The sequence below is a fragment of the Trachurus japonicus genome, chromosome 18 (genome assembly GCF_045865225.1).
Source record: "Trachurus japonicus isolate A0001 chromosome 18, Traja_1.0".
Taxonomy (NCBI): Eukaryota; Metazoa; Chordata; class Actinopteri; order Carangiformes; family Carangidae; genus Trachurus; species Trachurus japonicus.
In genome coordinates this window covers 2,485,586-2,509,193 of record NC_140924.1, presented here as the reverse complement: position 1 = coordinate 2,509,193, position 23,608 = coordinate 2,485,586, and the positions used below count along the sequence as shown (strand labels likewise).

At 44.4% G+C, this 23,608-nt stretch overlaps 2 protein-coding genes across 2 annotated transcripts; both read right to left on the bottom strand.

The window, feature by feature from the left end:
- Positions 1-503: 503 nt before the first annotated feature.
- On the bottom strand, positions 504-14,478 carry LOC146968296 (C-type lectin domain family 10 member A-like). Its single transcript, XM_085760183.1, has 8 exons — positions 14,295-14,478; positions 12,744-12,851; positions 11,526-11,615; positions 11,314-11,379; positions 10,052-10,144; positions 8,187-8,344; positions 3,359-3,468; positions 504-744 (listed from the first exon to the last, which is right to left on the bottom strand). Exons 1-8 carry the CDS (start codon positions 14,350-14,352, stop codon positions 588-590), a joined length of 840 nt encoding a protein of 279 aa, XP_085616309.1. The 5' UTR covers positions 14,353-14,478; the 3' UTR covers positions 504-587.
- A 1,108-nt stretch (positions 14,479-15,586) lies between these two features.
- Positions 15,587-23,119, bottom strand: LOC146968295 (C-type lectin domain family 10 member A-like). The gene is made up of 9 exons (XM_085760187.1): positions 22,719-23,119; positions 20,587-20,704; positions 20,232-20,324; positions 18,963-19,061; positions 18,789-18,854; positions 18,583-18,675; positions 17,692-17,846; positions 16,467-16,576; positions 15,587-15,801 (listed from the first exon to the last, which is right to left on the bottom strand). Exons 2-9 carry the CDS (start codon positions 20,639-20,641, stop codon positions 15,645-15,647), a joined length of 828 nt encoding a protein of 275 aa, XP_085616313.1. The 5' UTR covers positions 20,642-20,704; positions 22,719-23,119; the 3' UTR covers positions 15,587-15,644.
- Between the last annotated feature and the right edge of the window lie 489 nt (positions 23,120-23,608).

Sequence of the window (23,608 nt, the reverse complement as noted above, 5' to 3'; positions counted from 1 at the left end):
CAACGTTACCACACAGAGTTGTTTTAGAGGGAAATTCATGCAAAACCACTGATGCACGTTGCCTTCAGGGACAGTTTTTCATCAACAGTCTCTGTATTTACCTCTAAAACAACAAAAAGTTAAGGTGGAAATCCTAAAGAGTTCCTTTTAAAGTAAAAAGTAAAAAAAATGGGACATTACGTGATAATGTCAAGATATAGCCACTTCAACTCTAAACTGAACTCTAAAATTGTTCAACTCCAAAACACTACAAACACAAACCTACTGCTATGACTATGACTATAGGGGATTATGGCAATGGGCCAATTTGCCAAAATGTTGAACTAACTATCCCTTTAATGTTGTTATGATATTTAATATATTTAATTTAATTCAGTAGCTGAAGCTGCTGGGGAGTTGGTTCTTCTCTAACTTCATGTTTTTGCACTTTTTCACCTGTGAAGCTTCTGTTTCCTGTCGTTTTTTTCTGCTGCTTCGATTTAAACTGAAAAAATGAAACAGTTTTGTATATTTTTTTTTTACATGTTTTAATAAATCCAGTCTCCCTCCCCCCCCTCCCCCGCCTGCTGGTCGTGGTGCGTTCAGGTTCAGGAGCGCTGGCTGTGCCTCTGGCAGATGTAGCGCAGCCGCGTGGTGCAGTGCAGGTCGTTGAGCCGCCCGTCGTTGTGCATGTGGGCGCAGTCCTCGTTCCCCGGACCCAGACCGTGACCCGTCCAGCTGTCGGGCTGACCGGGCTTCCAGCGCCTGGGGGGGCGGGGGGGAGAGATAACTTAGCAAACTAAAATAAAACTCCACTGATAAACTGTCTACTGCAATGGATAGTTAATTTGTAAAGGTAGACTCCAGGACGAAGAGCGATGGCCTTAGCCAAAGCTAATGGAGATCTAAATGAATGAAATGAAATGAAACTGCAGTAAAGTAAAGTCAGATAACATCAGCTTTAGTGTTGTAGTCAAGACCACCTAACCCGAGACCAAGACAAGACCAAGACCGTGGAGGGGCAAGACCAAGTCCAAGACCGAGACCAAACAGAAGAGTTATAGTCTATTTGTCATATTGAAAAATAAATGTATTTCCAACTGTTGGTAAAGCCAACCAGCCTGCAGAAGTACTTAACCCTTTTTACATGGTGCTTTCAAAAGCAGCAATGATGCTGTTACAACCAGTGTATGAAGAACAACACTTGAAAAGGTGATTCTCTGATGAAAAAAGAAAAAAAAAATACTGTAGCCTACATGATTTTTTTGTCCTTGGTCAGAAGGAGGGAAATCGGGCCAAAATCAGACAGTTTATCTTTATGTGTGTGTGTGTGCAGCTACAGTTTAAATTAACTGGGAAGAAAAGACGCTCCGCACATTCGCCGGCGGGTGGGGCGACGTCAGACTTTTACCGTCACCTGGAACGAAAACTAGGTAAATGTGGGTTGAATAAGAAAATTGAATGATTGATGACTTTGACGGCATCTCTGCTGCAGCCGGTGCCTTATTCCTTTCTCCCTCTTTTTCTCCTCTCTGACACGTAGGTGGCAGCGTAAACACTTTCAAAATAAAATACCGTATTGTTACATTTTAATTCAGGAAGTTCTTGTGGTTTAAAAAAAAAAATCACAGCAGCTGTGGTCTCGGCCGGTCTTGACAAAAAATCCCGAGACGAGCTCGACCGAGACCGAGACAAGACCGAGTAAAAATGCAGTCGAGACTGAGACGAGACCAAGACCTTGAAAATGCGGTCTCGAGACCAAGACCATTCTCGAGTACTACACTACACTAATCAGCTTAGTTGTAGTTTTCTTAGAGATGTCTAATGCCCTGTTTACACGACAACACTTGCGGATGAAAACAGCAAAATATTTCATGGGATGTGCCTTTAGTTCAGACGGCGGCGGCGTTTTGGGGGCTTGAAAACGCAAAAAAAGTGAAACCACCCTCCAGACTGGAAATCTTAAAAACGCTCTGCCATTGCGTCCCCGTGTAAAGGCTGAAAACGCAACAGCGAGCCGTGCAGATTCAACTCTTGCTGCAGTAGCATGGAACTAGGCTTTATTCCCTTTTCCATAACTTCCCCCTTGCTTAAAGCAGATAACAGCGGCACGGCCGTTTCGGCTAATGCTGTGTTCAAGGCAGGCTTTTGAAACCGTAAGTTACAGCTTCAAGTCACAACTACGACTTGGTAGCGTTCCAGGTAACCCGTAGCTCGTGTTTTTACCGTCCTGTTGTCTGTGAAAGTTCCCTATAACGGCCACTCGTAACTTCCGACCCGTGAACTCGTACCAGATCGAACTGGTATGACTTCACAGGAAGGACAAACACAAAGTACGAGTTTCCTTGAACGCACCATGAGTTAGCAGCCCCCGCCCTTGTCAGGCATCAATTGGTCCTCGTGCTACGTCACCACATTCACGCGCATCCCTTGGCTGCACACACAGCCCTTCATGCCGTTCTCTCCCCTCATTGGATAACACTTGTATCCCACAAGGAAAATTTTCTCCTCGGGTTACAGCAGAGCAGAGTGACGGAGAGACTCGTGTTTAGGCTGAAATACTTCATGTAAGTGATTGCTGACGGAAAATAGGACTATTTAGGACTTATATTAACAAAAACATTCCACTGATATCTGCTTTAAATATCTAGGTTGGAAAATAAATAAATACCTCTCACGGTGTGCGCCGCCATTTTGCTGTGACGTAATTCCGACCGACTCGGAGTCGGAGTTACGACTTCAAGGGCCGTTCTATTGCAATATTCCAGAACTTGCTAAGTTTTTGTCCGATTTCAAAACGGTTTGATTTTTTATGAACGTCTATGCAGTTATGATGCAGCATACTTAAAATCACGGATCATTTTAATCATGTACTTTTTTTTTATAAAAGTGACATTATGCAAATAGTTAAAGTAATAGCTACATACTGATTTATTTACCTCCGTAGTGCTCGTCTGTAATGTCCCTCTTGTATTGAAGCCCCGACATGAGAAATTGTTCCAAAAAAAATTAAATAAGTCTATATTTTAATCTTGTTTGTAGCGGAAGCTCCCAGCACTGCTCTTCCTGGTCCGTCACTGACGCCCAGTTCACAGCTTTTTTTCGGAACAATTTCTCAAGCCGGGGCTTCAATACCAGAGGGACATTACATACGAGCAGCATGGAGGTATCTGGATGTTTTTTGGTGTGTCTTTTTGTTACGAAGACAGTTGGTATCCATTTGCAACCGTCATGTGGACATGCACTGCTACGCCGAGACCCCCTGTAACTCAGAGAAGCCACGGAGGACTCTGGAACTTCTCCCAGCCCTTAGTCCACATGAGGGGGAGGAGATTATAATGAGTGAACTGTCCCTTTAACAAGTGGAGGAGGAGCTGACCTGCGGTTCATGACGTACGGCGTCTGGTTGACCCACTCCCACTTCCCCGTCCTCTCGTCCGTCAGACCGACCCAGTAGAAGGTCCCCGCTGCCTGGTGGATCACAAAGTCCTAGAGACACCGAGACACAGAGACACAAAGACACACCGTCAGGGACAGAGAGACAGACAGGGAGGGAGAGACAGGTGGAGAGACAGGTAGAGAGACAAGAGGACAGACAGGTAGAGAGACAGAGAGAGCAGGGTAACACTTTACTTGAATAGGTATTCATGTATTCATCAGATTGATATAACAGTTGTCATAAACATCAATGAATACTTCTGACAGCTGTGGTTAAGTGTCTTTCGGTAAGTTATGTCACTTTTGATGCAAAGTTGACATTATTTGAGATGTTTTTGTTATGAGAACTTCACATAATTGTTAAAGTTTGGCAATTAGGTCTGCTATGACAGTTTAAATTGTCTTTATGTCAAGTTGTCATTCATGACTCGCCACGAAACCGAAAGTAAAGAAACGCTGGTCGGCTCGCCCAGCATTTCCACCACCACTAATAATAACAAAATAACCATAGAGACAAAACCATAGATTTATCTAAAATGGACCATTAACAAGTGGTAACGTAGATTCATCCACATTAATATGAGACTTTTTATAACCAAATAGAAACTCCTCGTTGTCCCTTTAACGACAGCTGTCAGAAGTATTCATTGATGTTTATGACAGTGTTATGTCAATCTGATGAACACCTATTCAAGTAAAGTGTTACCGAGAGCAGACAGGTGGAGAGACAAGAGGACAGAGAGACAAGAGGACAGACAGGTGTAGAGACAAGAGGACAGAGAGACAAGAGGACAGACAGGTGTAGAGACAAGAGGACAGAGAGACAAGAGGACAGACAGGTGTAGAGACAAGAGGACAGACAGGTGTAGAGACAAGAGGACAGACAGGTGTAGAGACAAGAGGACAGACAGGTGGAGAGACAGAAGGACAGACAGGTGTAGAGACAAGAGGACAGACAGGTGGAGAGACAGAAGGACAGACAGGTGTAGAGACAAGAGGACAGACAGGTGTAGAGACAGAAGGACAGGCAGGTGGAGAGACAAGAGGACAGACAGGTGTAGAGACAGACAGACAGACAGACAGGTGGAGAGAGGACAGAGAGACAAGAGGACAGACAGGTGTAGAGACAGACAAGAGGGAGGACAGACAGGTGTAGAGACAGGTGGAGAGATAGACAGGAAGAGAGAGGACAGACAGGTGTAGAGACAAGACGACAGAGAGACAAGAGGACAGACAGGTGTAGAGACAAGACGACAGAGAGACAAGAGGACAGACAGGTGTAGCGACAAGAGGACAGAGAGACAAGAGGACAGACAGGTGTAGAGACAAGAGGACAGAGAGACAAGAGGACAGACAGGTGTAGAGACAAGAGGACAGACAGGTGTAGAGACAAGAGGACAGACAGGTGTAGAGACAAGAGGACAGAGAGACAAGAGGACAGACAGGTGTAGAGACAAGAGGACAGACAGGTGTAGAGACAAGAGGACAGACAGGTGTAGAGACAAGAGGACAGACAGGTGTAGAGACAAGAGGACAGACAGGTGTAGAGACAAGAGGACAGACAGGTGTAGAGACAAGAGGACAGACAGGTGGAGAGACAGAAGGACAGACAGGTGTAGAGACAAGAGGACAGACAGGTGGAGAGACAGAAGGACAGACAGGTGGAGAGACAAGAGGACAGACAGGTGGAGAGACAGAAGGACAGGCAGGTGTAGAGACAAGAGGACAGACAGGTGGAGAGACAGAAGGACAGGCAGGTGTAGAGACAAGAGGACAGAGAGACAAGAGGACAGACAGGTGTAGAGACAAGAGGACAGACAGGTGGAGAGACAGAAGGACAGGCAGGTGTAGAGACAAGAGGACAGACAGGTGGAGAGACAGAAGGACAGGCAGGTGGAGAGGACAGACAGGTGGAGAGACAAGAGGACAGACAGGTGGAGAGGACAGACAGGTGGAGAGACAAGAGGACAGACAGGTGGAGAGACAGAAGGACAGGCAGGTGGAGAGGACAGACAGGTGGAGAGACAAGAGGACAGACAGGTGTAGAGACAAGAGGACAGACAGGTGGAGAGACAGAAGGACAGGCAGGTGGAGAGGACAGACAGGTGGAGAGACAAGAGGACAGACAGGTGTAGAGACAAGAGGACAGACAGGTGGAGAGACAAGAGGACAGACAGGTGGAGAGACAAGAGGACAGACAGGTGGAGAGGACAGACAGGTGGAGAGACAAGAGGACAGACAGGTGGAGAGACAGAAGGACAGGCAGGTGGAGAGACAAGAGGACAGACAGGTGGAGAGACAAGAGGACAGACAGGTGTAGAGACAAGAGGACAGACAGGTGGACAGGTGTAGAGACAGGAGGACAGACAGGAGGACAGACAGGCGAGGCGTCTCACCCACTCGTCGTCCGTGTTGAGGACGACCAGCTGAGACTCGTGGGCGTTGCACCAGTCTCTGGCTTCGTCCCAGGACAGAGGCGGAGAGAGGACAGAGAGACAAGAGGACAGACAGGTGTAGAGACAGGTGGAGAGATAGACAGGAAGAGAGAGGACAGACAGGTGTAGAGACAAGACGACAGAGAGACAAGAGGACAGACAGGTGTAGAGACAAGACGACAGAGAGACAAGAGGACAGACAGGTGGAGAGACAAGAGGACAGAGAGACAAGAGGACAGACAGGTGTAGCGACAAGAGGACAGACAGGTGTAGAGACAAGAGGACAGACAGGTGTAGAGACAAGACGACAGAGAGACAAGAGGACAGACAGGTGTAGCGACAAGAGGACAGACAGGTGGAGAGACAAGAGGACAGACAGGTGTAGAGACAAGACGACAGAGAGACAAGAGGACAGACAGGTGTAGCGACAAGAGGACAGACAGGTGTAGAGACAAGAGGACAGACAGGTGTAGAGACAAGACGACAGAGAGACAAGAGGACAGACAGGTGTAGCGACAAGAGGACAGACAGGTGGAGAGACAAGAGGACAGACAGGTGTAGAGACAAGACGACAGAGAGACAAGAGGACAGACAGGTGTAGAGACAAGACGACAGAGAGACAAGAGGACAGACAGGTGGAGAGACAAGAGGACAGAGAGACAAGAGGACAGACAGGTGTAGCGACAAGAGGACAGACAGGTGGAGAGACAAGAGGACAGACAGGTGTAGAGACAAGACGACAGAGAGACAAGAGGACAGACAGGTGTAGAGACAAGAGGACAGACAGGTGTAGAGACAAGACGACAGAGAGACAAGAGGACAGACAGGTGTAGAGACAAGAGGACAGACAGGTGTAGAGACAAGAGGACAGACAGGTGTAGAGACAAGAGGACAGACAGGTGTAGCGACAAGAGGACAGACAGGTGTAGAGACAAGAGGACAGACAGGTGTAGAGACAAGAGGACAGACAGGTGTAGAGACAAGAGGACAGACAGGTGTAGAGACAAGAGGACAGACAGGTGGAGAGACAAGAGGACAGACAGGTGTAGAGACAAGAGGACAGACAGGTGGAGAGACAGAAGGACAGGCAGGTGTAGAGACAAGAGGACAGACAGGTGTAGAGACAAGAGGACAGACAGGTGTAGAGACAAGAGGACAGACAGGTGTAGAGACAAGAGGACAGACAGGTGTAGAGACAAGAGGACAGACAGGTGGAGAGACAGAAGGACAGGCAGGTGGAGAGGACAGACAGGTGGAGAGACAAGAGGACAGACAGGTGTAGAGACAAGAGGACAGACAGGTGTAGAGACAAGAGGACAGACAGGTGGAGAGACAAGAGGACAGACAGGTGTAGAGACAAGAGGACAGACAGGTGGAGAGACAGAAGGACAGGCAGGTGGAGAGGACAGACAGGTGGAGAGACAAGAGGACAGACAGGTGGAGAGGACAGACAGGTGTAGAGACAAGAGGACAGACAGGTGTAGAGACAAGAGGACAGACAGGTGTAGCGACAAGAGGACAGACAGGTGTAGAGACAAGAGGACAGACAGGTGTAGAGACAAGAGGACAGACAGGTGTAGAGACAAGAGGACAGACAGGTGTAGAGACAAGAGGACAGACAGGTGGAGAGACAAGAGGACAGACAGGTGTAGAGACAAGAGGACAGACAGGTGGAGAGACAGAAGGACAGGCAGGTGTAGAGACAAGAGGACAGACAGGTGTAGAGACAAGAGGACAGACAGGTGTAGAGACAAGAGGACAGACAGGTGTAGAGACAAGAGGACAGACAGGTGTAGAGACAAGAGGACAGACAGGTGTAGAGACAAGAGGACAGACAGGTGGAGAGACAGAAGGACAGGCAGGTGGAGAGGACAGACAGGTGGAGAGACAAGAGGACAGACAGGTGTAGAGACAAGAGGACAGACAGGTGTAGAGACAAGAGGACAGACAGGTGGAGAGACAAGAGGACAGACAGGTGTAGAGACAAGAGGACAGACAGGTGGAGAGACAGAAGGACAGGCAGGTGGAGAGGACAGACAGGTGGAGAGACAAGAGGACAGACAGGTGGAGAGGACAGACAGGTGGAGAGACAAGAGGACAGACAGGTGGAGAGGACAGACAGGTGGAGAGACAAGAGGACAGACAGGTGGAGAGACAGAAGGACAGGCAGGTGGAGAGACAAGAGGACAGACAGGTGGAGAGGACAGACAGGTGGAGAGACAAGAGGACAGACAGGTGGAGAGACAGAAGGACAGGCAGGTGGAGAGGACAGACAGGTGGACAGGTGTAGAGACAGGAGGACAGACAGGAGGACAGACAGGCGTGGCGTCTCACCCACTCGTCGTCCGTGTTGAGGACGACCAGCTGAGACTCGTGGGCGTTGCACCAGTCTCTGGCTTCGTCCCAGGACAGAGGCGCCTTACTGAACAGGTAGCAGGTCGTCCCCGACAACTCCCATCCCAGGGGACAGCAGCCAGAGGACACCGAGGACGCTGGGGACAGACAGACAGGTTAGAGACAGACAGGTTAGAGGCAGACAGGTTAGAGACAGACAGGTAGAGACAGACAGACAGGTTAGAGACAGACAGACAGGTTAGAGACAGACAGGTAGAGACAGACAGACAGGTTAGAGACAGACAGACAGGTTAGAGACAGACAGGTAGGGTGAATTCCAATCCCCCCCTTGGCCCTAACCCTTCGTTTTGCGTGCTCATGTGTAGTGGTAGGGGTGTCCCAATTCTGGTTCAGACGAGGGTTAGGGGGAAGTGTTAGGGCTATCTGGACCTTCAAACTGAGGTTTTTCAGGGGCACACTACGGACCGAGGGCTATGGCAAGTTAAGTTTCCCAGAATGCATCTTGCGGCAACCGGCAGCTGTTTTATTTCTCGCTGTAGCGCTGTTATTACGTCATTTTGTTAAAGCAGATAACAGCGGCACGGCCGTTTCGGCTAATGCTGTGTTCAAGGCAGGCTTTTGAAACCGTAAGTTACAGCTTCAAGTCACAACTACGACTTGGTAGCGTTCCAGGTAACCCGTAGCTCATGTTTTTACCGTCCTGTTGTCTGTGAAAGTTCCCTATAACGGCCACTCGTAACTTCCGACCCGTGAACTCGTACCAGATCGAACTGGTATGACTTCACAGGAAGGAAAAACACAAAGTACGAGTTTCCTTGAACGCACCATGAGTTAGCAGCCCCCGCCCTTGTCAGGCATCAATTGGTCCTCGTGCTACGTCACCACATTCACGCGCATCCCTTGGCTGCACACACAGCCCTTCATGCCGTTCTCTCCCCTCATTGGATAACACTTGTATCCCACAAGGAAAATTTTCTCCTCGGGTTACAGCAGAGCAGAGTGACGGAGAGACTCGTGTTTAGGCTGAAATACTTCATGTAAGTGATTGCTGACGGAAAATAGGACTATTTAGGACTTATATTAACAAAAACATTCCACTGATATCTGCTTTAAGTTTTAATATTTTTTCATGAGAGAAAGTAGCTGTTTAGATCTCAATGTGAGGTCGGTTTATCCACATGAGGCTGTTTAGACGTTTGCTCCGATGTTTTTGGGAGAAGTGAAGCTCCACGTTGGAGCCTCCACCTGTGGAGCAGATCAACGTCTCATCACAGAGACACCACCCGTCCAGAGAGCTGCTCGGCCGGCCAACCTCCGTCGTCATCCCGGGGGAAAAGACGACCGCTAATTAACTTACCCGCAGGGTTTTAAAGGTTTACCGCCGCGTAGTTACATTCTTTTTAGGAGATAAATGCTGGTCTCAGTGATGAAATGTAACAATTGTCGCATTAATTTGTTTGAATTAAAAGTGAAGCTTCATGTGTTTTGGACACATTTTTTTTATTTTATTAAGTTAACGTGGTTCTGAATAGAGGATTTGTGGCAAAAGCTCGTCACGTCTGCTTATGTGAAAGCCAGCAGAGACAACTGATGACGTATGTGACTGTTGAAGTGGTGTCCCAATTCGTAGGGGTTGACTTTCAACCCTACTCCTTGTAGCTCCGTTTAAAGGGCAAGGGTTAAGGGTTAGGGTTAAGGGCTAGGGTTAAGGGCTAGGGTTAAGGGCTAGGGGGAGGGCTAGGGGGAGAGGTAGGGGGAGGGGTAGGGATGAAAAATAGAATTGGAATTGGGCCGTAGAGACGTGTTAGAGACAGAGACAGACAGGTAGAGACGTGTCTTGGTACCGTTGTTGATGAGGCGTTCGATGGAACATTTGAGCGTAGCCACAGTTTTACTGACGGCGTCCAGAGCTGCCAGCTGCTTCATGGCCTCCGCCACTGGAGACAGAGAGACAGACAGAGAGACAATGTCATATGTAACTACACTGAACTGTATGTCGGCTCGCCCAGCATTTCCACCACCACTAATAATAACAAAATAACCATAGAGACAAAACCATAGATTTATCTAAAATGGAGCCATTAACAAGTGGTAACGTAGATTCATCCACATTAATATGAGACTTTTTTATAACTAGATAGAAACTCCTCGTTGTCCCTTTAAGGCATTATATTACTAGTTCAGACAGTTTTTGACTAGTCTTGTCACAAAGCTGAGTACTTTTAGGTTTGGTTACACTAGTGCAGCTGCTGCCGTCACTAAGGCTGATGTGGTTAGTTGCTGAAAACCAGAAAATGTTTAACTAGTGACCAGACGTCCAACTAGTGCTGATGATGGAACTATATCGAGGATATAATAAATAACAGTCCAGGCAATATAGCTCATTTTGGACCCAAAATAGAACTAATTGTAACAGAATGTTCTTTTTTACCATACATCATTTCTATGAGGTGTCCAGAACAACATACTAAAAGTCCTAAGAAATCCTAGTTGGGGAAATATGTTTAATTCTCATCGATCCAAGATTGATTTACTGTATAAAAAGGCCAGACAATACACCCCAATGGGGCTATTTTGTACCATAAGTCAATTAGTGTTGATCTCATTTGCATATTTAAAATTCATTTTCCAAGAAACTTGAAATACAGAAATGGTAATTTTCATGGATACATTCATTCTGTAAAGTTTCATTCTGGTAGGAGTAAAGGCAAAAAAAAATGGGCCTATTCCGATGTATTTTGGGCATATTCCATATTGCTCACTTATTCAAATTAATTTTCAAAAAAACGTGTAATACAAAAAATGTTACTTTTCATGGATACTTTCATTGTGTAAAGTTTCATTGTGATAGGAGTAAAGGAAAAAAATATCCCCATTGGGGTGTATTGTTGTCTGGCCTTATTGGCACCATAGACTTTATACAGTAAATCATTGTTGGATTGATGAGAATTAAACATATTTCCCCAACTAGGATTTCTTAGGACTCACCTCATAGAAATGATGGATGGTGAAAAACATTCTGTTACAATTAGTCTGTCGGAAAACGCTATTTTGCCTGGACTATAAATAGTGATATACACCTGTCCCATGAGCTGCAGCGTCTCACCTGAGCTCAGCTGGTCCTTGTTGCTCTCCACTGCGAACTTCAGCCGGTGGACGTCTTTAGCTGCCTCTGGGACACATGAGCAGCAGGTTACTGTAACTGACCAATCAGATCAAAGCTGTGGAGGGAGAGGAGGGGGGCAGGGCCTGAGGGTCCAGTTGCCCCGCCCCCCTCCTCTCCCACTGACTGACTGAAGGTAAAGACAGGTGAGTCACCTTTAACCAGCCGCTGCGCTGAGCTCCTGGACTCAGTCAGGTTGGAAACGGTCGTCTCCACGAACCACAGACGGCTCAGCATCGTTCCGTCTGCAAACGCACACACGGGACAGATTTCATGATCAATAAATGAATAAATCATCAATAAATTATTACAGTTTTAGGTAACCCTTTAATTTACAGGCCGCTAATTACGTGATAATGTCAAGAAATAGCCAAGTAATAACAATTAATTGCATAGTAATGTCAAGAAATAGCCTAGAATAGCCTTTTTCAAGTCTTTGCAATTGACCGTTAATGTCTGGGCTATTTCTATGCAATTAATCATTATTTCTTGACATTACAATGACATTGACTGTTATTTCTAGACATTATGACGCAGTTAATTGTTATTTATTGGCTATTTCTTGACATTATCACGTAATGAGCGCCCTGTAAATTAAAGGGTTAGCAAGTTTTAACCTGTGACATGAGCAGCCAGGATCGAACCACAGGAACAAACTATAACATTTTCATCTCTGTCAACATGGGAATCAAACCCACGATCGAGGCAGACGGAAACTCAGAGAGAAAGTGTGATTTTCTGCCTCTGCGCTGGTCTCACATTTGGGTTTATTCTGACATAACGGTAGCTCCTATCAGAAAAAGAAGCAGACCGTGGTCGTCATAAGGACTTCCTGAACGCTTTGGTGTGATTTTGGTGTTTCTACAGTAAATATTTTAGAAACACTTGCGAGTTATAAACAGGGGTCCGTTCTGCTTCTCTCAGAAAATCTTTGTATTAGAGTCAATGAGGAGCAGAGAACGACCTGGCGGCAACTAGGAGGCTCACGGTTTAAATTCTGTAAGTCTCCCTGATTTGATGAGCACATTGTTAGCGAAAGGACAAGTTTGTCTACAACTGTGGAAAAAATCATGTGTGTAGTGTGTAATTTGTGGCCGTGTGCAGCGTGGAAAGAGAAACGTTTCAGACGATTTCATGCAACAGCTTTAGCTGATGATGTCACCCACTCTAGCCAGAACATTCCGTGCAATACACACCCATTATAATCTCAACACGTCTCCAAATATAGTCATTGTCATTGAACAGTCATTGATCAAAAACTATAAAACCTATCGAAATGTGGATTAATACACCGATTGACAAGACTTGTGTCTACGTGTGTGTGTGTGTGTGTGTGTGTGTGTGTGTGTGTGTGTGTGTGTGTGTGTGCTCACTGCTAGCTCCCACTGCGATGATCAGAATGAGGATGGCGGCCGCTGCCAGAGCAGGAAACAACCACCGTCTGAACCTGGAGACACCTGAGAAGTAGACGGGTCGAGGCTCTGAGAGACAGACAGGTAGAGACAGACAGGTAGAGACAGAGAGACAGGTAGACAGAGAGACAGACAGGTAGAGACAGACAGATAGGGAGAGAGACAGACAGTAGTCAGGTTCACTGTACAAATAAGTACTTTTGTGGGAATTTTTAGGGGATTTGTTGTTGTTTTTGGATTCCATAATTATCCCAAGAAAGAAGGAAAATGTTACTTTTTAGTAAATCTGTTTTTATTTTTTTGCAAAATTTCATATTCATAAAAGTAAATTTTCTAAGAAAACCCCTTGCTTTTATGTTTTTCAAAAAGAAATGGAACTTTAAGCTAATCACCAAATCAGCAAATGAAAAGGCTATTAAAACCATAGACCTTTGTAATATGTATAACCTTGTTGTATAATGAACATGTTCTTTGTATTTTCATTGTATACTGTTCCCTGTATACTATTTGTACTTGTCAACTTCTTTTAAATAAAGCTGTTGTTTAAAAAAAACAAAAAAACAATGTTGCCACTCATGGTGCGTTCCAGTTGTACTCGGAAGTCGGGATTTCCGAGCTCCGAGTCGGAACTTTCAACTGTTAACGACCCCCGAGGTTTGATTTCCGTCTCTGAAAGTCAGACGATCCACACACAAAACCCCCGAGTTGACATTTAAAGATGGCTGCCCCGGTTGTAAACAGTAGTAGAAGCTCATGTAATAATCCTTTTATTAACACTTTTTACTATTTGTCGTCAGAATGAGTCAGCCATATACATACATAGTATTGTTATGGAAATGCTGTCATAGTGTCATTTACATTTTTCATGTGTATATGCGAACTACAAAGCAGACCGTGCTAACAACGGCTAACCATTAGCCTAGTAGTTTCAGCCGGTGTTTTTGGCCGTTGGCTGCTATTTTCCGACTTCGTAACTGAAACGCTGACAACTCGGGTCGGGTGTGGCGTCATTCCCAGCTCCAACTTCTGACTTCCGAGGTAAATGGAACGCAGCATTACACAGACGTCTGTATGGTGGCCATTTTGGAATTTCAAAATGGCCGCCATAAAATACAGAATTTCAGTTATCTTGGCCTCTAAACAACCTAGAAACTCGATTATTAAACATGATGCCAAACCTATGTTTTCTTATTCAGAATCGTGCTCATAGTCAAGCTGTGGCGCCCCCAAGGGGTGGGAAATGAAATTGTTACTCTAATTCCCGACCCAATGTCAGAAGTCCTGGGAAAAAATGCTTACAATTTCTACATATGATTATATAAACGATGAAAAAGGTAAATTAAAGGTATAATGCGTACATAAATGTTATATTTATCACACCATAGTCTGGTAACAGTCGGCACTCGGTCGGCACAGAAATCTCAAAAACTCGAGTTTCATTGAAGCAGACAGACAGACAGACAGACAGACAGACAGGTAGACAGACAGGTAGATGGACAGGTAGACAGGTACCTTTGCTCCAGAACGAGCTCGCGTCGTCTCCGACGTTGTCATGGTACTCTGTCGTCATGGCGATGTCTCCTCCAGCGCGTCCGGACCGACTCCTTCTCGTTCTGAAGCCTGAACAACAGGAGAGACTGTCCAAACACCGAGAGGTCGACGGCCTCGGGAGACTTTGGTCTGGACAACACCGTGTGTGTGTCTGTGTGTGTGTTTGTCTGTGTGTGTGTGTCTGTGTAGGTGTGTGTGTGTGTGTGTGTCTGTGTGTGTTTGTGTGTGTGTGTGTGTGTCTGTGGTGAAACTCTGATGTCATGGACTGAAATGAAGCGGCCGTTCAGGGTCAAAGTTCACATGACAGATGAGAAGCCCCTCCCCCCTCCATCCACTCAACTGAACAGCTCAATGGTTTTCAAAATAAAATGACAACAACCCCAGAGATTTCAAAATAAAACACACACACACACACTGAATGAATGAATGAACACAAAGCAAAACTTTTATTTACAAACACTTTCCACAGACACCTGCACGAACTACACACGCACATCTTGTGTATCCATTGCTGTATAGACCAGAGCGGCATCTGAGAATGACTGATGCATCCTGGGTAATTTAGGGGCAGCGCCCGGCATCCCTCCATTGTAAAGTTCAGCCTAAACTGTCTTGACAAACTAACTAACAGAAAGTTGTCTATTAACAGGCTGTTTACAGACAACACTGAGCCAAAACCTCCCGGTGATTCCACCAAATACGTGTAGATGTCTGGGTCAGACATTTCTGGCCACTGTGTGGAGTCATTGATCACATTTCTGGCCACTGTGTGGAGTCATTGATCACTGTGGGAGGCTAAAGGAGCATACCGTAGATTCATTCAGACATTTCTGGCCACTGTGTGGAGTCATTGATCACTGTGGGAGGCTAAAGGAGCATACCGCTAGATTCATTCATTGTCATTTTTCAAGATAGCGTGAACGGTGGGTTTCAAAGAGGGTGTCAAAATAATTATGAGACATAGTGCTACAAAAGAAACACAAAATAAAACATTCAGATTGATTGTTAGTTAGTCTACGCTCCATCAAAACACAAAAAGCCACTGAGTGCAATTTAAAAATGCCAGGTGCTGCCCCTAAATTACCCAGGATGCATCAGTCATTCTCAGATGCCGCTCTGGTCTATGTCCGTTATGTTGTTTGTCTTGTGTTTCACAAAAAAAAAAAAAAAAAAAAGGAGCGTCGTGGTGCGTTCAGGAACGTTCAGGAGCGTCGTCATGTTGCGTTCAGGAGCGTCATCGTGGTGCATTCAGGAGCGTTCAGGAGCGTCGTGGTGCGTTCAGGAGCGTCATTGTGGTGCGTTCAGGAGCGTTCAGGAGCGCTGGCTGTGCCTCTGGCAGATGAAGCGGAGCGCCATGGAGCAGTGAACGTCGTTGAGGCGTCCGCTGCTGTGCAGGTGAGCGCAGTCCTCTCCCTCCGGTCCCATACCGTGACCCGTCCACCCGTCTGGTTGCCCCGGCTCCCAGCGCCTAGCAACCACACACACACACACACACACACGGTCAGCAGCAGCTCTGTGTGTCTCTCAGGTGTTAAGGGATAGTTCACCCAAAATTGAAATTTCCCTCATGATCTCCTCCCCCTCATGTGGACTAAGGGCTGGGAGAAGTTTCAGAGTCCTCCGTGGCTTCTCTGAGTTACAGGGGGTCTCGGCGTAGCAGTGCATGTCCATATGACGGTTGCAAATATACCAACTGTCTTCATAACAAAAAGACACACCAAAAAACATCCAGATACCTCCATGCTGCTCGGATGTAATGTCCGTCTGGTATTGAAGCCCCAACATGAGAAATTCATGTCGCGAGTTTTGCATGAACCAGGAAGAGAAGCTTCCGCTGCAAAACAAGCTTGGTATTTGGATGTTTTCTGGTGTGTCTTTTTGTTACGAAGACAGTTGGTATCCATTAGCAACCGTCATATGGACATGCACTGCTACGCCGAGACCCCCTGTAACTCAGAGAAGCCACGGAGGACTCTGAAACTTCTCCCAGCCCTTAGTCCACATGAGGGGGAGGAGATAATGAGTGAAATTTCAATTTTGGGGTAACTATTCTTTTAGGGTTAGCGTTTTAGCGTTTAGCGTTGTGAGTGGTTACCTGTGTATTCCTGGTGTTTTAGCGCTGTGAGTCTTTACCTGCGCTGCATGACGTACGGTGTGTGGTTGACCCACTCCCACCGCCCAGATTCCTGCAGACGGAGACCGACCCAGAAGTAGTGAGGGACGGAGAGACGGGTCACGAAGTCCTGGACGGACAGAGAGATTTCAGGATACTTTATTGTCATTGTACTTGTGTGTACAACGAAATTCAAGGTGCACAGTCAGATATGTCACATCATCATAACATCATCATTCTTCAAATTTTACCAAGAAAATTTATTTTTATTTTTTTGGATAAGTTTTGCCACTTTTCAATAGAAATGTCTTCACAATATTTCCAAAAATTCTCTCCATTGGCCCTAATTTGAACATACATTGATTAAAAAAGTAACATTCTGTGTCTAGTTTGTGTGACTTCAGGGTCGTTGACGTTAGAGCAGTGTAAAAGAGAGTAACGACAACACGCATTGGTCCAATGGCAGCGCCTCCTGGTGGAGGAATATGGGTTTTGCAAAAGCGCCCAAGAACTGACATCTCTGCATTGTTGGTGAATGAGCAGTGTGGTATTTTCAATAATTTAAGGACATTTATAGATCACCCACGTTAATAGCATCATTGAGGATCCTTTACAGATAAATATTAACACATAGGCGAGTAAAAAAAACAACAGTTGTCTACATTAATGTTTCAATCTACATTTTGTAATAAACAAATTATAAGTATAATTTGATATGACCAAGACACCTAAAAACAAAAACACGGCCGTTTTCATCAATTTACAAGCAAGTGGGCAACACACATACATTGGAGTGAATGGGTTTTCTGGGCGCTTTTGCAATACCCATATCCTGCCACTAGGGGCGCAAAACCCTTAAACCCTTAAACCCTTAAACCCTTAAACCCTTAAACCCTTAAACCCCTAAACCCTTAAACCCTTAAACCCCTAAACCCTTAAACCCTTAAACCCTTAAACCCTTAAACCCTTACCACGGGAGTCAATGGTGGTGTCCTTACTCTCTTTTACACTGCTCTAGTGTTACTATGGTTTTACAAATATTTAACCAATGAAAAGTTTTTAAAACTGCCTGTGACTAAACCTCCTAAAAAAGTTTTTTTTGTTTCCATAACAGTTTTGGACATAGGAGGTTTGCGCCCGACAGCGACAAAATATTTGTGTGTTTCTGGTGTTTGCTTGGAGATGAGGTGTGAGAAGCTCTGAGCTGAGCAGCGTGACGGAGCGACGGAGCGACAGGCGACTCACCCACTCCGGGTCGGTGTGCAGCACCAGCAGCTGAGACTCGTGAGTCTCGCACCAGGACTTGGACTCGTCCCAGGACAGAGGAGACGGGCTGAAGAAGAAGCAGCTGGAGCCGAACGCAGTCCAGCTCACGGGACAACAGCCGTCTGCCACCGAGCCTGAGGGACGGACAGGAGAGAGGACTCCCTTAGCACAAAGTAGTTTATTAAAGGGATAGTAGCATTATTTTTTTAAAGTGGGGTTGTATGATCTACAAATACCCCCTAAGTACTTTAATTGCAATAGAAGACTCTCTGCACTCCTCCCGTTAGCAACGCCAGCCCATAATAGCCCTGCCCAGAGATTTACAACATACAGTGTTGTGAACAGACCCAAAGAAACGGCCTATTTTCACGGCCTAAAAGAGGTTTTACCTGAAAAAAAAATACACAGTTCCATTGTTCACTATAATATAATTTTTTCCAGCCCTTCAAAGTGCAGGAAAAACACAGTTTTTATTTGGACCTAACCAACTGCTGATCGGTGGGCGCTAACCCTGGGCGGAGGGATACGTGAGTTGGTTAGGTCCAAATAAAAACATTGGTTCATAAATGGTAGTAGCCTGTTGTACATTCTATACACAGAGAGAATAAGGTAACTCAACATGAGTTACCAGCTGTTCACTGTGTTCTCTTGTTGTTTCTCCACAGTTTTTGGGAGTTACTGTGAAAACCACCCACAAATATCTCCCAAATAAGATAAAGTTGAGTCAAGATATTTATCCACATGATGTAGCAGAACTTTAAAGTCTCAAAAATGTCAAAATCTCATTTTTGACAAAAAATGAGTTACCCCTTTCTTGCGTTGTAGGGCAGAATACTCAAGCATACTTAAATGAACTTCAAGTGGACGTACTGTTGTTGACGACGTGCTCGAGGGAACACTTGAGCGCGGCCACACTTTTCCTCAGAGAGTCGACGACCGACAGCTGCTTCAGCGCCTCGGACACTGACACACACACACACACACACACACACACACAGGTGAGTTACCGATACACACACCTGACGTTTGTGATGTCACAAACACAGCCAGGTGAGGACGAGGCGACACACACAGACCTGAGGTCAGTTGCTGTCTGTGATCCTGCACAGAAAACTGCAGCCGGTGAAGTTCTCCTGCTGTTTCTGCAACACAACACAACGTTGTTAGCATGTGAGCATGTTGCTATGGTGACCAGCGTGGTAACACAACAGGTGTGTGTGTGTGTGTGTGTGTGTGTGTGTGTGTGTTACCTTGAGCGTGCTGCAGCGATGCGTTCAGGGTCTGGATGATGTCGGTCAGGTTGGAGACGGTCCGCTCCACGGACGACAGACGACTGGACGTCTTCACATCTAGACCACACGCACAAAGAATAACAAATGTACTACTATATATAAATATATATAAACTGCTTTTTAGGTGGTAAACCGTTCATACTTGTATCACATAGACCGGTGGCTCTCAAACTTTTTTACATCAAGGACCCAAAACTGACACAAATCAGACCACGGACCCTCATTGGACAACATTTTGAAGCAAACACCAGAAATACACAAACAACCAATGTACGTTTAAATTAGGTGTACATTATAGAGAAATTTCTGGAAAAAAGTGGTACAAATTCTCACCAAAAAAATAACCCAAAAAGTTTTTAAAAAGACACTTCTGGTAAACCCCCCCCCCCCCCCCCCCCCCCCAAAAAATGTAAAAATTTTAGAAAAAAAGATAAAATTTTGCAATTTTCTTTTTTGAAAAATCTGGTAAAATAAAATAAAATGAAAAAAGTTTAAAATTTTTTAGAAGAAACTGGTAAAATTTCTCAAAGAAATTCTAGGAAAAGTGGTAAAATTAAAAAAAAAAAAGTAATGTGGTAAAAGTAAAAATAGTATATAGTAAATAGTAAAAACTTTTTTTTTTTTTTAAATTGAGAAGAAACTGGTAAAATTACTCAGAAAAAGTGGTAAAAAAAAATTCAAAAAATATAGAAAAATGTGGTAAATTTTCTCCCAAAAAAAAGTGGGGGGGCAAACAATAATACAAAAAGGGGTAACATTTCTCAAAAAAAAAAACAACTAAAAAGTAGAACAGAAAAATTGAGAAGAAACTGGTAAAATTTTCTCAAAAAAACTCGAGGAAAAGCGGTAAAATTTCAACAAAAAAAGAAAATAAAAAAACATTAAAACGATTAAAAAAGTGAAAAAATTCTACGAAAAGTGGTAAAATTTCAAAAAAAGAAAAGAAAAGAAAAAAACATTAAAACGATTAAAAAAGTGAAAAAATTCTACGAAAAGTGGTAAAATTTCAAAAAAATTAAAGAAAAGAAAAAAACATTAAAACGATTAAAAAAGTGAAAAAATTCTAGGAAAAAGTGGTAACATTTCCAGAAAAAGTTGTGGACCCCCTTGAACCCTGTCAACTCTCACTTTGAGAACCATTGACATTTACTTTAGTTAGATAGCACTGCAAATACTGTGACATTAAAGTGTGTGTGTGTGTGTGTGTGTGTGTGTGTGTGCGCTCACTGCTCGCTCCCAGTGCGATGATCAGAACCAGGACGACGGCCGCCGTCAGAGCAGGAAACAACCAGCGTCTGAACCTGGAGGCAGAGAAACGTCCTGACAGACACACAACACACACACATTAACACTACACACTCAGACACACATTAACACTACACACTCAGACACACACATCCACATTAACACTACACACTCAGATACACATTAACACTACACACTCAGATACACATTAACACTACACACTCAGATACACACACACACATTAACACTACACACTCAGATACACACACACACATCTATATTAACACTACACACTCAGATACACATTAACACTACACACTCAGACACACACACACACCTTTGGTCCACTGTGCGCTGTCGTCGTCCTGCCTCTCGTACAGGAAGTCTGACATCGTGGAGGTGTGTGTCTGTCCCTTTAAGATGAGGTCACAGTCTGTTAGCTGAAGCTCCGCCCCCTAAAAAAAAAAACAGACAACTTTCACCTTTTATTCTGAAATGTGTCAATTAGCAGCTCCTTCAGAGTAAAAGCACCAGTTCAATTAGCAGCTCCTTCAGAGTAAAAGCACCAGTTCAATTAGCAGCTCCTTCAGAGTAAAAGCCCCAGTTCAATTAGCAGCTCCTTCAGAGTAAAAGCACCAGTTCAATTAGCAGCTCCTTCAGAGTAAAAGCCCCAGTTCAATTAGCAGCTCCTTCAGAGTAAAAGCACCAGTTCAATTAGCAGCTCCTTCAGAGTAAAAGCACCAGTTCAATTAGCAGCTCCTTCAGAGTAAAAGCCCCAGTTCAATCAGCAGCTCCTTCAGAGTAAAAGCACCAGTTCAATTAGCAGCTCCTTCAGAGTAAAAGCACCAGTTCAATTAGCAGCTCCTTCAGAGTAAAAGCACCAGTTCAATTAGCAGCTCCTTCAGAGTAAAAGCACCAGTTCAATTAGCAGCTCCTTCAGAGTAAAAGCACCAGTTCAATTACCAGCTCCTTCAGAGTAAAAGCACCAGTTCAATTACCAACTCCTTCAGAGTAAAAGCACCAGTTTAAACACTGCGAACTGGTCTGTTAGTTGTGTTTTAGATTCATTCAGGAATTAAACGATGTTTAGCAGTAGCCCCGCCCACTGAGGTCAAGAGCTCATTATTATTAATGTTAAAGGGATAGTTCACCCAAAATTGAAGTTTCAGAGTCCTCCGTGGCTTCTCTGAGTTACAGGGGGTCTCGGCGTAGCAGTGCATGTCCATATGACGGTTGCAAATGGATACCAACTGTCTTTGTAACAAAAAGACACACCAAAAAACATCCAAATACCTCCATGCTGCTCGTATGTAATGTCCCTCTTGTATTGAAGCCCCGAAATGCGAAATTGTCCCGAAAAAAATTAAATAAGTCTATTTTTCAAGCTTGTTTGTAGTGGAAGCTCCTCTTCCTGGTCCGTCCAAATCTCGCGCGATTTGTGCCTTTGGACATACGAGCAGCATGGAGGTATCTGGATGTTTTTTGGTGTGTCTTTTTGTTACGAAGACAGTTGGTGTCCATTTGCAACCGTCATATGGACATGCACTGCTACGCCGAGACCCCCTGTAACTCAGAGAAGCCACGGAGGACTCTGAAACTTCTCCCAGCCCTTAGTCCACATGAAATTTCAATTTTGGGTGAACTATCCCTTTAATTAACTATGAGGAGTTTGAACCAAACATCTGCTAAAAACCGACTGAACATTAAGGAGTGTGGCGCCAGATTATATAATAAAATTCTTGAAGGCAACATGTATTAATACTTTGTAATAAGTTGTACATTTTTTTATTAAAAAGTGCAACACGCGCATTTTGTAATAATTTGGTGCATTATGTAACAACTTATTACAAAATGCGGCAATGTTTATCACATATTGCGTTCAAGAATTTTATTACAAAATGCGGCGTTATTACATCATGAGGTGAAAATGTATTAAATTATTATAAAATGTGGCAGATTATTACAAAATGCAGCGTTATTACATCATAAATTGAAAATGTATTACATTATTACAAAATGCGTTAAAGTTTATCACATATTGCGTTCAAGAATTTTATTACAAAATGCGGCGTGATTACATCATGAGGTGAAAATGTATTAAATTATTACAAAATGTGGCAGATTATTACAAAATGCAGCGTTATTACATCATAAATTGAAAATGTATTATATTATTACAAAATGCGGCAAAGTTTATCACATATTGCATTCAACAATTTCATTACAAAATGCGGCGTTATTACATCATGAGGTGAAAATGTATTAAATTATTACAAAATGTGGCAGATTATTACAAAATGCAGCGTTATTACATCATAAATTGAAAATGTATTACATTATTACAAAATGCGGCAAAGTTTATCACATATTGCGTTCAAGAATTTTATTACAAAATGCGGCGTTATTACATCATGAGGTGAAAATGTATTAAATTATTACATAACGCGGCGCTAGAAGGAGTTTCCTCACCTGTGAGTGTGTCTTGAGGAGAGAGACGAAGAAACGACTCGTCTCCACAACGAGCAGCTCCCGTTTAATTCACTTCTTCTCTTCTTCTTCTTCTGCTGCTGCTGAAAGTGTCGACTCAGCTCTTCGGACGAACATCTGGATCAGGTCCAGCTGTTCTCAGATCAGAACTTTGACATGATTCACATCAACTTCTCCTTTATTCTTCCTCAGTGGGTTTCCTCAGAAACGGGTCACCAGGCTTCACTTCCCCAAACCGACGACAACACAAACTGAGAGAGAGAGAGAGAAACCACTTTCACACACTCTGACCATCCAGCTGTTCACTAACCAGCTGTTTACCATCCAGCTGTTCACTAACCAGCTGTTTACTGTTCACTAACCAGCTGTTCACTAACCAGCTGTTCACTAACCAGCTGTTTACCATCCAGCTGTTCACTAACCAGCTGTTTACTGTTCACTAACCAGCTGTTCACTAATCAGCTGTTCACTGTTCACTAACCAGCTGTTCACTAACCAGCTGTTTACCATCCAGCTGTTCACTAACCAGCTGTTCACTGTTCACTAACCAGCTGTTCACTAACCAGCTGTTCACTGTTCACTAACCAGCTGTTCACTGTTCACTAACCAGCTGTTTACCATCCAGCTGTTCACTAACCAGCTGTTCACTGTTCACTAACCAGCTGTTCACTGTTCACTAACCAGCTGTTCACTGTTCACTAACCAGCTGTTCACCATCCAGCTGTTCACTAACCAGCTGTTCACTGTTCACTAACCAGCTGTTCACTGTTCACTAACCAGCTGTTTACCATCCAGCTGTTCACTAACCAGCTGTTCACTGTTCACTAACCAGCTGTTCACTGTTCACTTACCAGCTGTTTACCATCCAGCTG